Source organism: Prunus mume, linkage group LG7 (genome assembly GCF_029339155.1).
Source record: "Prunus mume cultivar Tortuosa linkage group LG7, ASM2933915v1, whole genome shotgun sequence".
NCBI classification, from domain to species: Eukaryota; Viridiplantae; Streptophyta; class Magnoliopsida; order Rosales; family Rosaceae; genus Prunus; species Prunus mume.
In genome coordinates, this window is record NC_142704.1 from 11,867,441 (window position 1) to 11,883,221 (window position 15,781).

General features: G+C 37.5%; 1 protein-coding gene across 1 annotated transcript; it reads right to left on the bottom strand.

Moving 5' to 3' along the window:
* Positions 1–9,172: 9,172 nt before the first annotated feature.
* Positions 9,173–10,362, bottom strand: LOC148915470 (uncharacterized). The gene is made up of 3 exons (XM_089041926.1): positions 10,308–10,362; positions 9,610–10,166; positions 9,173–9,508 (listed from the first exon to the last, which is right to left on the bottom strand). Exons 1-3 carry the CDS (start codon positions 10,360–10,362, stop codon positions 9,173–9,175), a joined length of 948 nt encoding a protein of 315 aa, XP_088898052.1.
* Positions 10,363–15,781: the final 5,419 nt, after the last annotated feature.

The window sequence follows — 15,781 nt, forward strand, 5'->3', positions numbered from 1 at the left end:
ACAAAAAGAAAACAGAATTTTATGAAAGCCAGCTCCAGAATTTTAGAGACTCCATCACCCTCAATTCATCAATCCTTCTATCCAATCCAGTCAGCCGCTACCGTGATTTTGGTGATTTGGTTGATGATCAATATAGTCAACTCCATTTTTTTTCACTTGATGGTCAAAATCAGTTAATCATGGTCTGGCCACATAATTTTTTGTCAAATTGGGTAAATCATTATTCGATGATTAATAATTTATGACACTTTCTTTTAAGAGCCCAAAATCACTCATTACTATTTAGTAGTGAGTTTTTAATTTATCGGAAGAGGCTATTCGTTTAAATTTTATGAACGACAATTATTGAACAAAAAAATACGAGTTGAAATAAAATTCAAATAATAATGTAAGGTCATGAAATTTGTATACCGAATTATGTAGCGCTACACATTTTTGTACCTTAGTTGTAATATATAAATGAGTTCCATGACTCTAATTTGAAAATATGTAAGATAATGTCACATCATTTGGTCATCAAAATTCGGTAAATAAATTTGGTAAATGACGCAGCCCTCAAATTCAAAACACCCTCATTTGAGAAGCCTGTAAAGGTAAGAGGATTTTTTGCTGTCATAATTTTATGAGAGAGTACTACTATAGTCACTAAATTTGTTTACTAAGGTGACAATGTCTCATTTATATTTATTCAATTTTGGCATTAGGTTAACGGGGTTTAGCTTAGTAAAAAAGGACATTGACTTACAGACCAATAGTCTCAAGTTCGAATACCGTGACACATTGGAACTTTAACAAAAAAAAAACTTTGGAATTAGTTTGAACTTCATTTTGTCCCTAAATATATATATATATATATATATTGAAATATATTTTGAGTCATCATTTGGTAGAACATTTGGTAACTTTAAGATTATTTGTTATAAGAACTCCATCTTAACTCTGTTAAATTGATAAATACTTCTTACTTTACTTTAATTTTCATGTCCATGAAGCTAGAAATGAGGTGGTTTTGGTAATTACAACAAATTGTTATATAATCAGCACTTTGACGCTTGAGTTTTTATTATTATTATTATTTTGAGTACAAGTGATTGAGGAACGGGATTTACATAAATATTTATTGGGTGTGTGGGATATCGAATTTCTGCCCACATGAACAAAAGTGAAAGAACTCAATCAACTGAGCTATACCCCACCAATAAATGCTTGATTTAAGTGAGCTAGGTCAAGCATTAAACTGTTTGTAGACTACTGTTTTGTTCAACCACAAGTTTGGATTTTTGTGTAAAAGGTTCAGCTGTTTTATTGCAAATGCTTTAACGATAAGCTTTCTATAGTCTTTTTATAATTATGGACCCTCAATTTCTTTTAATATGAGTGCATTGTCTCAATTTTTTTTTTCTCTTTGCCATAATCTGCTTGAATTCACATAAACAACCCTTAACAATAGCACTAAATCATTTATATATTATCACTGATACAATATATAATAAATATATGGAGACACTCTTAGACACTTTTTATAATTAATTTTAAGGGTTTTTAACTTTAGTAGTCACTGAATTTATACATGAATTTCAATTTACTCCTTAAACTTATTTTTTTTTTTAGTCAATTAGATTCTCCAACTCTCTCAATCGTTCCAATTGAGTCATTCCATCACATTCCATCAATTTAAGGGTTAAAACTATTCATCTGAATTAAAAACTTAAAGTAAAATATTATAAAAATTAGAAAAAGAAAAAGAAAAAAGCCAACCTCACCCCACCCTCCTCCATCTGTCTCTTAACCACCCACCTTTTCTTCATCTGTCACTTCTCCCACCACCCACCACCCTCCTTCTCTCTCATTCTTACTCTCTCTTCGACAATCACCTTTCCTCCATTCATGATTTTGCATACCCTACTTTCTTGAAAATTCTTTAAAAAGTTCCAAAAAAAATAAAACTGGATCTTCTGACTACTGACAATACAATAAATCAATAACCAAAGCGGTTTGACATTTCAATGAAATAATTTATGGAAAATAAATTAATTAGTTGCAAACAAGGTATTAGATATCGGTTCTTTCGGAAATATTGGAGTTTCAAAATATGAAAATTTCAACGGAAATTTGGATAAAATATTGATATTGGTAAAAATTGAATAAAAGTCATGAAAATTGTTAGAAAATTATAAAAATCTCAATTATCTACTCATTTAACAAAAGAAATTGAAAAAACGTCATTGCATGATAAGCTTGTGTGACTAAGATTACATATAATGCACACTGACAGATACTATTACTGGGAAAATATGCTCACTAATTACAAACTTTGCATGTATGCACATCAGTTTCATTTTAATTAGATTTAGTATTGTTTGTGAATGAGAAGGAGAAAATTCAAGATTTCTATGAGGAAGAAAAAAAAAAGATGAAGTATTTATAAATAAAATAATAATGTTAATTTAGATTTTAGGATATTTGTGGGAAAGATGGGGGATTGTTGGGAAAAAAAAGGAATGGAAAGCACAAATAATGATAATAAGAGTTGAAGCCATTCACAAGTCAAGCTTCAACTCATTTGGTAGAAAGAAGTGGTGGCAATTCAATGGCGGAAGTGGTTGGATCGATAAATTTGCCAAAAAAGTTGATAAAATCACGGTAAATTAAGGAAACTTGCCAAAATATCATAGCTTGAGAAAAACGATAATATCACCAAAATATCAACAATATTATCGATATTTAAGAATATGGTTGCAAAAAACCTAACCGCACCTGGTCCCCTTTCTCCTTGCCGACAACCAACTACAAGGAAGCTAAAGGGGGGAGGTGGCCATTGCCCCTCCTCCCTTCCTCTCCTCATCTCCCCTTCTTTTTCTCCTATCTTTCCCTTCCTCTTATCCCTTCTTCTCCTCTCCGTCCCCTCCCCATATATTCTAGATATGTTTGGATTTAGGTTTGTTTGTCTGTTTGTTTGTTTTGTTTAGTCATTTTTGCAGTGTTCTAGGTGACTAGTATTGTCTTTGTCGGCGGCGACGACAGTAGTGAAGCTAGATTGTGTCTCTCCTCGGAGAGTTGTGATACCTGGTGGCTGATGTTTTGTCTATGTTTCAACGGTGGTGGCAGCATCGACGCTGGTGGTAGTTGTTGGAATGTGGTGCTTTTCTCTACTCTGTGCAGACCGAAGAGCTATACTTGGTCATAAGAGGTTTTATTTGTCAGGTTCTAAGTTGAAATGGAGTACTTCTCATGGGTCCTTTTATTATTGTTTCTATGTTTCTCTTCATGTTCTCTCCTAGTTTCTGCTATGGTATACCTTGCAATTTGTGTAGGTGTCAAAGAAATACATTTTTGCTTATAGAAGGTTTCTTTTGATAGTTGGGATGTTTTGCGGTCCTCTCCTGTGGGTTTACTATTTGGGGTTTCTGCGGTCCTCTCATGTGGGTCTACTGTGTTGGTCTCTAGTAGTGGTTCTCGTTGAAGGTTTTTGTGTTAGTTTTCATTTTTCATTTGTTCTTTTATTATAATGGTCCAAAGTGACATGAATTGGACTCTCTTGTTAGGTCATGACATGTGTGGTAATCTTTCCTCCCCTGGAGTTTGTCCCATGAGGTTGTCCTAAGAAGGTTTTAACAAGGCCACTGCATTATGTCACTCTTTGTACATCTTTGGTTCTTTGAATGAATTCTCTTTCTTAAAAAAGAAAAAAAAGACTATGGTTGCAAAACAACTCACCATGTGTTTTTTTAGTCGAAATAAAAAACCAACCCATTGTTTTGATCTTTTTCTCCACCATAAAACCAAAGTCTTTCCTCTCTCATCTATCATAAAATCCAGAAGACATAGAATTTCATACATTAAACAACAACATAACGTTATCTACATCCAAACCCAAGATTCTCACACAACTAATCTCTGCAATCAAACACAATGACACACATAAAGATTGACACACATCAGCGAACTCTTCAACTCCGCCTGCAATCACCCAAGTCTCTTCTTTGACACTTTTTATTTTGCGTCTCCCTTAGGAACTCTTCCTTGTGTGCCAGGGTTTTTGCAAAGACTATTTCCTATTTGGAAGGAAAATATTCTTTCCCTTAAATGGAGAGATTAAGTCAATCAGGGATTTCAATTAGAATCGAATAATCCCCCAAATAGATAGGCCCGGTCATTGACCTAAGAGATATTTTTCTTGTCCACATGGTGCCTTGTGATTGGAAGCCGGAATATTGCTCCCACAAATGCCCCCCTAGCTTCTGTATGGCACTTGTGAGGCATGAAGGAGATGAGAAATATTTTTCGGGCTCCTAACTGCATTTGGGCTTTCTTCTTTGAGTTAGGCTCCTAATTGGAGTAGGCTTTTGACTTCTTTTTAGAGTTGGGCTCCCAATGGGAATAGGCTTGTGACTTCTTATTAGTCAAGGATACCCAACTCCTATAAATGCAAGGCTTCTCTTCGCTCCTCTTCATATCGCAAACTTGCTTTCCTCTACTTTCTAGCTTGTGAGAGAGATCTTGTAGGATAGTATTGCTTGTTGAGGAGAGGAGTTGTTGTGCACACAAAGGTAGGTCACACTTGGGTTTTTATTTTTCTTCAACTTTTTCTTCACGGCAAGGACCAGTTGGCGGTTGCCATCGATCGTGGTGCCACCGCTAACTACTGAAATCGTGGCTGCTCTTGCGGTCGTGGACCTGCTAGAGTTGTGTTGGCTTGCTGTTGCAATGTCCTACTATGATATGGCTCGAATTGCTAATCCATATTATTAACATATCCAAAGCTTTGGTATCTGTGAGTTCTTGTGACTAATCAGCTTTTGTCTTCTACTTGCACTTTGAAGAGATCAGTAAAAGGCTTGAACTCGAACTGGACATGGCCAATGTTTGCTAGGCCATGAAAGCAGGAAGGTGGTTTGTCCCCAACTGGTGGTGTTTGAGAGATAGAAACATCATAGTCTCGACTTGGATGATCAGCTCGATGAAAGGTATAAGTCCTCGACTGGCACTTCTGGAAAGAGGAAGCATGTTCTCCATTAGTGTTTTTCGGGTGAGTCTTCTGCTTGAGGTGAGCAGGATATCGTCACGAACACAAATACGGTTGATAAGCATGTAACTAGTGAGATAGTGGCTGATGAGCCTGTAGTAGAGGATGATGATGCCAAAGAGGGCACAACTGATAAGGCAAAGGCTAATGTTGTGGAGCAAGTAGCCAAAATTGATGAGTAGGTGGTTGCAATCGATGAGTAGGCAGCCGAGGCTAATGAGTAGGTGGCTGCATCCTCGGCTGCATCTGATAAGCAAGTGGTTAGTGAGATATGAGTCGAAGAGAAATGTAGCTGATGAGACTGGAGCTGAGGATGACGTCAACAAGGGGAAGTCTCCTGCCGAAGCCTCAAAGTATGTAAAGATTATTTTTCTTCTTTGTAGCTTTGTAGCATTAAGTATTGGTCTTGATTGATTACTTCATTTGATATGCTAAACTTGGGCATGTCGGCTGCCCAATACTATATTTGAACTTCTGGATCTGTTGGTCACATATTCTTTATTGAACTCTGGCTAGTCGGTCATGTTGCTATGGAAACTTTAGTTATTTCTTTAACTTCAGTTCGCATTGCGTCTTGTGAACCGCTCGAGTGACCAGTTGGTGTCTTGGTGTCATATTTCTCTTAGGATATTTGAATGTTTATTCACCGCTTGCTTAAAGGGTGCTTTTTTGCTTCAATTTTTAGGATACTCTGACTGTCAGTGTCTCCCTTAAGACACTTACGGGTCACCCTTAGGATACTTTTAGCGCATCCTGTTTCTCCCTTAATATGCTTTATGGACTGCATCTCCCTTACGACGCTAATAAATAGCTGCTTCCCTTTGACACTATTTTTAAAAAAATGAGAAACTGAACTTGTATTGATGCTGAAGTGGAGTGGACTTAGTCATATGCTGGGAACTAAGCTATTCTCCTTTGTGGTAGTCGGACATCAATTGCTGCTAATAAACCACAACCCGAACTATGGCTTGTTTCCATTCTTCATCGAGCAGGTTAAGGTTGGTCTTTAGCTACTCGGAATTCTGATCATCGCTGCCCATCTCGATGCTCATGGATGGAACAATGATATGAGAAAGAATGATTGCTTTAGTTACATAGGCTAAGGAAAATGGAATTCATGATTGCTTTAGTTACATAGGCTAAGGAAAATGGAATTCATGATTGCTTTAGTTACATAGGCTAAGGAAAATGGAATTCACCGGTTGATCTCTTTTAGGTAGTACGACAAGCTCATAGGACTTTAGGAAGCTCGTATACCTATTTTCCCTCGACACCTTTCAATCTTTGTGAAAAGAATTCGGTGATTTGCTTGCTAATGAATTGCGATCCATTGTTGGTGACTAGCAACTGTGGGCAGCCAAACCAGCAGATGATGTTCTTTTAGATGAATCACTCCACGTTAGCTTCTTTAGTAGAGGATAAAGTTTTAGCCTCAATCCATATAGTAAAGCAGTCAGTAGCCATAATTGTCATCTTCTTATTGGCAGGAGCCGACGACATAGGACCCACTAAGTCGATAGCCCATTGCATGAATGACCATGGTTTGTTCTGCGGATGAAACACTTCGGCATGTAAGCTAGAAACCAGGTCGTATAGCAATGATTTCATCTTTAGACATACTCTGTAGAGTCGTGGTGCACTGTAGGCCAAAAGTGGCCTATGTTTAGAGCTTTCTAGGTGAGTGATCTGCCCCCAGAGGTTGTAGCACTTGCCGTCATGGATTTTACAGAGCATTTCGAGAGTTTGTAGGTGCTTGATACAGGTGAGATAGGGATTGGAATATGATATGCGAACAAGCTTGTTGTCCTTTATGTAGCATATAATAGCTTTCTGCTTGATTTTTCTGGCTTCGGACTTGTCTTTTGGTAGATTTCCCTTTGCCAAATAGTCGATGATGGGGTCTTGCCAAATAGGGCCCTTAAAAATATATATAAATTAATAAATGGACGAAACTGAGGTTTGAGGTTGTTTCGACTTTTTCACTTTTCACCCAGCTACCTTTTCTTCTCTTCTCCGCAAGTCAACTTCACTGCAAATAACCTCTGCAACCCACATGCAAAACGGCTCATAAACCCAAACTCATACTCAGTTTTGGCAAACTGAGATAAACTACAAGTTAGATGCATAACCCAATTCAAAATTCGTAGTTGAAAGTCTGATTTCTCTACTGTCCTCCCTGCAAAGCAAACCTAAAATGCTATCTAATTCATTTATCACAATGAGAGTGACAAGGTGCCTCCATTTGTGTATAAAGACTCATGATTCTCTGCTTCCAAAAACCAAACCAATAGCTTTGCTCTGCTTCCCTCTAACCAAACAAAGATTTCTTTATTATTTTCTTCTATTATTTTTATAATTATATTTTTGTTCTTTTCTAACACATTGTTGTTTGTTTGTGTTTCTCCATCTCCACATCTGTGGAGATCAACAAGGACAGTGAGATGTGGAGAGTCTATGATTTGTAAGCTTGGCAATTGCGTTGATAAGAAGTTAAAGAATCATTATATGTATACTTTGAAAGAGGTTGAAGAAGACCTTAAAGAGATTACTGATGTTTACATCCAGGAGTCGTTGGACATGGAAGCAGTTGTGAAGTTGAGGGATGAGGGCAAGTGGCTAACAGGCACCAACATGGTCTATGAGATTAATTTACTTCAGGATGAAGCGCTGAAGAAAGTTAAGAACATGGCCAGGAGTGCAGGCCTCAATGTGAATGAAGTAACGAACTGGTTTGAGGTGAACGTTACAACCATCTAGCAAATGAGTTTTTTGTTGTTGTTGGAATACACTTAGAGCTATCTTGGGGTCTTTGTTTCTGAGAGGGACTTGACCATCTAGTAAATGAGTTCTAAAGTTCTATTTTTGACTTTTGTAGCAAGAACTAGAAAAGGGCAAAGCCAGGATATCAGGCAAAAGAAGTTGGATATGAGCCTGCATACATTGGAAAAGGAAGTAGTAACTAAAAGCTATGGAAGGAGTGTGGAAGGGGAGAGAGAAGCACCAACTATGAGTGAAAAAAAAAGCTTTAAAACTATTTGCTTGTTAGAAATGCTAATTAGTGTTTTAGGTTTTTTTTATAATGTTTTTTTTAGTAATGAAGACTATTGGTATGTAGTATGTATTGGTGATATAAGTTTCCAAGTGCAAGTCTTTATATATAATTTCTTATCAAGCAACGACTTCTTTCAGTTTGTTTGTTCCAATGAATGATAGATTTCTTATCAAGCAACGACCTTTTTCAGTTTGTTTGTTCCAATGAATTATAAATTCCCTATCTCCTTTCTCCTATTTCCTCTCTCTATTGGGCATTGGCTTAGGCATGAAGGAGTTTCCTACTTCGGTTTCACCTCCACCACAAAGCAAAAATCTTCTTGGATTCCTTCTATGTATGCTATGTCCAATTTCAACAAAAATATTTCATTTCCTTTTTCCTTTTTCTTTGTAAAGTTTACAATTGATTCAATTCAACTACCTAAGTGAGAAGAGTAAATAATAAATGGACATTAATTTCCTAAGCAGTAATGGTTGATAAGTTGGGTGGTTGGTGTTGAAAAGACTAAGGTGAGAATTGTCTTGTGAAACATACATGGATTGGTTTTGTTAGCTTTACAGCTTGTTCATATCTTGTATTATTATGATACATAGGATTGCTAGAACTCTTGCTTAATATGTGTTAAACCTTTATGAGTTACTAGCATAGTTTGATTATAATTTCTACTTTTGCAGATGAGTTTGTGTTCCACTAGGATTGAGTGTGAAGCCCTTCTTACAGGAATGGCCAATGGCCAGTGAATGATAAAATGACGAGACCTAGAATAGTTTGCTGGATCTTAAAGTTGTTAGTTGAATGTTTTGTAATTGGTAAATAGTTTGCAAATGATAAAATGACGAGACCTCGATTAGTTTGCTGGATCCTAAAGGAATTAATATTACAACAACCTGGTCTTGCCAAACTAGAAAGAAATTATCAGTTTAAACTAAGACAACTTGATCAACTTTCACTAACAAGTAAGTAACTACTCAATCAATCAATCATCCATATAGGAAACAATTAAACTAAGACAAGTAAACAATATTATCACATGATGATGAAATTGATCAGTCCACTATAACTAGATTCTGATAGTCCTGGCCAGAAATGGCAGCTTACATGGCATGTTCGAGGCCAAAATCCCCACAATTGTGCAGGAAGAACTTGATCAAATTGTTGTTGACGAAGCCACTCAACATGGTGAAGCCTAAGCCTGGTTGTGTATTAGGCATCCCTAGCACAGGTATGTGTGCCCTGATATTCCAATATACAATATGTGGCACCACATCCCCATATCCCTTCTCCTTAAACTTTCTCTGCATTGCCTCAAAATCACTAGTCTCCCATCTATTATAGGCCTCACTGGAGGGAGTGAACACATACACCCTCTCGATCATCTGCTTCGACTTCAAATTCTCATCCACAGCCAATTTCAGGATCAAATCAAGCACCTTTTCAAAATTAACCTCAACATCCCACAGGCCTAGTTTTGTTGTCATAAACTTGTACCTTGTATGGAAACCAGCCGAGGGTTCTCATTATAGGTGATCACCTTTCCATTCCATGGCTCTTCACTCAGTTGAGACAACAGAAGCCCCAAACTCATTGACACTTTGTTGTTTGACTTGACATCACATACAACCAAACACTTTTGAAACTTGCCTTGCTTTAAGTAGATGTCCTCCACCATGGTCTTCCACTGAAGACCAGCCGCATCCACTAGATCATGCACATCGTCATCGTCATTATCCATCATTCTCTGAAGAAAGCCTATGATCTCATTTGGAAGTAGAACACTGGCCTGAATCTTGGACTTGCCAGCTTTAACGACGTCGTCCAAATAAGTCTTAACTGCGCAGAGCTCTCGCTTGAACCCCGGATTATAATCCCATTTGTTGCCACCGGTATGAGCCGTGTGGGCCAAAGCTTTATTCAATGGCATCAAAACCTTCTTCCATAACCGCTTCCTGACTCTGTACGCGTAATCATCATCAATCTCCTCCGATTCTACTCCTCCTCCTCGCGGGAAAACCTTTTTCACAATGCTCTCGCAGAGTAGAATGGCGCGATCGTAAGTAGAGTCGATGTGAGGGAAAAAAATCTGCCGCCCTAGTTATCTCCAAGCACTCAAGCTCATCATCACTGCTAATCCTATGATTTTTCAAGCTCTGAATGTCAGACTTGAGGCACAGAGCGTAAATATCGGAGACGACGTCATGTAAGAGGCGATAATTGGGGTCAAGCTAGTACCTCCAACAGCCTTTTTTGCCATAACCAAGATCTTTTCCCTCCTCCTCCTCATCATCTAAGTACGGCCCTCGATGCCTTGTGTGATCGGGTGGTAGAAACGAGCACTGGCAATTGGTCTCTAGAGAAGGTCGGGGATAGTGCCAAAGGAGGCAGCAATAGCAATGACGTTGCAGGAAGGGTCTTGGGGTGGTATTGGTAGAGCCAATAAGCGGTCATGTAGAAGGCTTGCTCGTCAAATTTACCACATCGGTGAAGTAGATTGAAGATGAGCTTGAGTGTGGTAAAGGGGCTATGACCAGGCCTGCGACAACAGTTGTTGGAGATAGTCATTGAAAAATTGGGGGGGCTGTCCCTACAGTATGCAGGTGGTTTGATGTCGAAAAACAGATGGAGGTAGCGGTTAGGGTTATGGTTCTTCTTGGAACTATCATTATAGTTATTAGCTATTAATCTACTGAGCAATAAAGGACCAACAAGAGTTGTTGGAGTTGCAAGTTGAATTTGAGGAGGAGAGGAAGAGGAATATCGGCTTTTTTGAGGACGACATTAACATGATTACTTCAGCATGATTTCAGGAGGATAAAGGTGGTGTAATACACTAGCATTGGTTTCTTCATCTAAAAAAAAGCTAAGCTTCTCTCTATGCTCTCTGCTCTCTACTCAGAAAGAGTGTCTTGAGTTTTTTTTTAAGTTTCAATGAATTTCAGTAATTTGTTTGGAGGGAGAGGAGGACCACGGTCACTTTCAGTTTGTTTGTTCCAATGAATTATAGATTCCTTCTCTCTGTTAGACATTGACTTGGGCACCAAGGAATTTCCTACTTGGGCTCCACCTCCACCACGAGCAAAAATATTCTTAGATTCCTTCATTTATGTATGCTATATCCAATTTCAACAAAAATCTTTCCTTTCCTTTTTCATTGTAAAGTTTACCTAAGTAAGAAGAGTAAATAACAAGAGTAAATCATAGATGGACATTAATTTCCTAAGCAGTAATGGTTGACAAGTTGGGTAGTTGGTGTTGTTCAAGTCAAACAAGTCAAATTCTTTAGTTTTCTGGGATACCCATGTGACACAACATTTATTATTTTCCTTGTTTCTTGTGAGCAACCAAATTAATCAAACGAGTTTGTTGTTTGTGTTGTTTGTGATTAGTGTTATAGATGCTATTGTTTTTGGTTTGCTTTCCTTTTTTTGATCTCGTTTTAAAGTTTCAAATTTTCAAAGCTTCTCATTGTACTGGGAGATTGCACGACTCAAGTGGTCGTAATATCATATCACACCATATAGAAAGAGCACAACATAACAAAACATAATTCAAAACCCCAACTTTGCTTCACCAAAAAAAAAAAGAAAAAAAAAAGCACAACTTCTAATTAACGAGCTATTTGTAAATCTTTAAATAGGCAAGGCAACAATTGTTATTTAACATATAGTTGGCATTGCTTTGTTTTTGTGTGTCTTTGAACTTTAGTTTTGGGTTATCCTGTAAACACCAACAAAATCCACAACTGGAGATCCTAAGTAGTACAACTTATTAATCTCATTAACTTTACTAATGTTACTGAACGCGTGGAAACATTCATTCAATTTCATCATTATGTGATGAAATTGTTTACTTGTCTTAGTTTAATTGTTTCCTATATGGATGATTGATTAAGTAGTTACTTACTAGTTAGTGAAAGTTGATCAAGTTGTCTTAGTTTAAACTGATAATTTATTTCTAGTTTGGCAATACCATGTTGCTGTAATATTAATTCCTTTAAGATCCAGCAAACTATTCTAGGTCTCGTCATTTTATAATTTGCAAACTATTTACCAATTACAAAACATCCAACTGACAACTTTAAGATCCAGCAAACTATTCTAGGTCTCGTCATTTTATCATTCGCTGGCCATTGGGCATTCCTGTAAGAAGGGCTTCACACTCAATCCTAGTGGAACACAAACTCATGTGCAAAAGTAGAAATCATAATCAAACTCTACTAGTAACACATCTTTTTAAAGCATATTAAACACTACAAGTTGTATCATAATAATACAAGATATGAACAAGCTGTAAAGCTAACAAAACCAGTCCATGTGTGTTTCACAAGACAATTCTCACCTTAGTCTTTCACATAAAAAATTGTAATTTGCTTATGACACTGTACATAATTAAACATAGGACTGTATGTATGTATGTAGTAACATGCATAAGGCAAATGTTGAACACGACGCAATAGGAAAACTGTTGAAATTTGATCGATAAACAAAAGAACTGTGTTGTTAAGAACTTTCTTTGCCGCTAGGGATCGCGGTTAGTAAAGATGGTTCATTTGTCCTTGTTTTTTAATGCACTTTACAAAGAATCCAAAAGTTTTGGCTCACAGTCGAAAAGCTAACACATCAGAAATTATTTACCATACTGTGGGATATCCAGTTAACATAAGGTGGAGCTGCAGCAACATCAACAACACTAGAAGACATGGATTTAGCTTTATGAAGGTTTTTCTTCTAATATATTAGGTTATTAGACCTTGTTTTGAACTTCTTCTAATGTTAAACCTCAACTCAAGGTAGAGATGTCTTATAGTTTTTTAGTCTGTCCTATAGTTTTAGTAACTTTCTGGTTGCTAGGTCCCTAAAAGTGCCAAAGTTACAATCATATTTGTTATGCAGGAAAACATGTATTTAGTAATCTACTACTTTTACCATTTCTTGTTTCAACACTACTGAGTGAGAAAATCGATACATTTACACGTTCAATTTGTGTTTGTATTAACTGTTTTGGATCTTGAGTTTTTGTTACTGTATCTTAAAAGACGAAAAGTTTTAGTAGATTTTCGTTTTATACAGAGATGAAGACAGCGTCAGAACTTCGGACATTTATAATGTTTGAGGTGGAAGATCTTCAAGAATTTTTAGCCAATATAAAAAAACTTGTGAAATTTATGAATGATTTCGCCACCCTTGTAGTACACAAGTCATGCATTTAGGTAGTTGTAAGTCTTTTGCCACTCTTCCATGAAATTGGAATGTATTGTTAATGTTTGAGGTGTAATCACATATCCTATATTATAGCATGTAATACGTGATATTGCATTGATTTTAGGCAATGGCTCTTTGTTGGCAATGCATTGATTAATTTACTTTTAAAGTTTTTTTCTTTTTTAGAAATTGCTTATTCCTATGTAGAAAGGAGGATCACGAGACCTAAATGTAGAGGCTCGAGATCCATAGTGAGGAGAGGTTCATTGGGTTTGAGTTCTTGTTCAAGAGGTGGAAAAATGAGATAGGGTCCCTTAACGTGCTTTAACCTCAAGAAGAGAATAGGAAAGCTTGATTACTGGAATAACGTAATGTGTGCTACATAATTAAACGTAGGACTATACGTATGTCTGCAGTGACATGCACAAGGCAAATGTTGAGCACAATACAACTGGAAAACTATTGAAATTTGATCCACAAACAAAAGAAGTAATAGTGTTGTTAAGAGGACTTTCTTTGCTGCTAGGGATGACAGTTAGTAAGGACGGTTCATTTGTCCTTGTTTATGAATGCACTTTACAAAGAATCCAAAAGTTTTGGCTCACAAGTCCAAAAGCTAACACATTAGAAATTATTTATCATACTATGGGATATCCGGTTAACATAAGAATGAGGAGGAGTAGCAATATCAACAATACATCATCATCATCATCATGAGATTTCTGGGTGGCCGCGAACTGTCGATATAGATATGCTCATTCGTCATTCATGTCCACCTACCCCATTGCATTTCGAATCAATGCATATGGGCTTTGGATTACGACTGACGGATCGGCCTGTAAGGTCTTGGGTCGGACGACTCTCAACTGGCCACAGGCCAACCCGGCCCATTAGACCTAATTGCCTCATGTCGGTCAACCTAAAGATATGGATAGTGTGGTGCCGAGCCTTATTTAAGTGGGTCATGCTCGTGCCTTGCTCGAGCCGCCTAGTTCGTTTAACACCTCTAGCCTGAGGCTAGATGGGCCAAAGCCCAACTTGGCCCGATGCTTAGGCCTACTCGGCCCTACCTCGTTCTAAGGTTAGAATAGAAGTACCACATCCATGAGATTTATTTTTAGGTATTATATTTGTTTAAATATATTGGCTATTGGTCTAGGTTTAGTAAAAGAGTTTGACTCTTTATTCATCTCTTTATCCCCTGTAGTTTAGGTTGTCGCTTGTACTAAACCGAAAAAAAAAGGGTCCTCACCAATGTGGTGTTAGTTGAATTGACCCAAGCTTTTGGTGTGCTCCCAAGTGGTTTTGGGTTCAAGCCCCCATGGTACTCGTGGCCGTGTGTGTGAGTCTTTATTTCCCTTCCTAACTTTGGCAAACAAAATAAAAGGAGAGTCCTCTAAGCCCCCATGATGCCTGTGTACTTATCTCATCAATTTGAGATAAGTATTTTTTAAATAAATAAAAAATCGAGAATTCAGGGCGGGTTCGGAAGATAGCCCCACAACGGGACGAGTGCAGTAATTTTCCAAAAATTCTTAGAGGAATAGGGGCGTGGAAGGGGACATGGATTGTAATGCCATATCATACCTAGTCTCGAACCAGCCCATTACTGTCCCTACGCTAGTATTGGTGCGCATGTGTGCCAATAGTCTAGTATGGAGAAAGTGTGAGTTGGCTTGGAGCCAAAACTTTGGGTCTTCTCATTAGACGAGCTCTTAGCTCTTAGGCCATCTTCAACCCATGAGGCCAAACCCAAAATATCCAAAATTATAGCCCAAAACCTTTCTCAACCCAAGAAAAAGGGCCAAAATTTAGGAAACCCAAGCTTGGGGCCAAATAGCAGTCCAGCTATTGCCGAACCCAAAAAATCGATGGAGCCCACCTGCTGTCACGACGCAGTCCATGTGCAAGGAATTTGACGTGGGCCCCACTTGCTACTATGCTGCTGCTTTATGGTAGCTGTGTCGCGCCACTTGTCCAACTCTGGTGATGTTGCTGTTGGAATCCAACGACAACAATTCAAACTTCGTTTTTTATTTTATATATTCTAATAAACTTAAATCAACGATCTAGATTAAATCTAAGCTATTTTAACGGTAAAAAAAATATAAAAATCCAACGGTTCAAATTTAAATCAAATGACCAAAATAATATTTTAAATTAATTTAGATCAGATCCAACCCCAAAACTCACTCCAAACTCAATAAATACCCACCCATTTTTCAAATAATCTACCAAAATTAGTTTATCTATTTCTCAATTTATTTTTCCTTCGTCATTCTCATCAATCTCATTTTATTCTTGTTGAAGATGTCCACAAAATCTCAAAGATGTGTGAATTGGAGGCTCGACGAAGATGAGACATTGTGCAAAGGGTGGGTTTTGTCAGTGAAGATGGGGCCATTGTCACCAATCAAGCAAGCAAAACATTTTGGAAGCGTGTATATCAAAAGTTTCTGGAAAATGATCTGGGCATTAGTGAACTCGAGCGACAAACATACCAAG

What these genes read in the sequence shown, in the direction of transcription:
- LOC148915470 (XM_089041926.1), bottom strand. Translation starts at nt 10,362, where the DNA reads ATGATGAGGAGGAGGAGGGAAAAGATCTTGGTTATGGCAAAAAAGGCT. An exon ending in GGCAAAAAAGGCTGTTGGAG is followed by an intron (nt 10,167 to 10,307) that starts GTACTAGCTTGA and finishes GGAGATAACTAG; the next exon opens with GGCGGCAGATTTTTTTCCCT. An exon ending in AAGAGCCATGGAATGGAAAG is followed by an intron (nt 9,509 to 9,609) that starts GTGATCACCTAT and finishes AATTTTGAAAAG; the next exon opens with GTGCTTGATTTGATCCTGAA.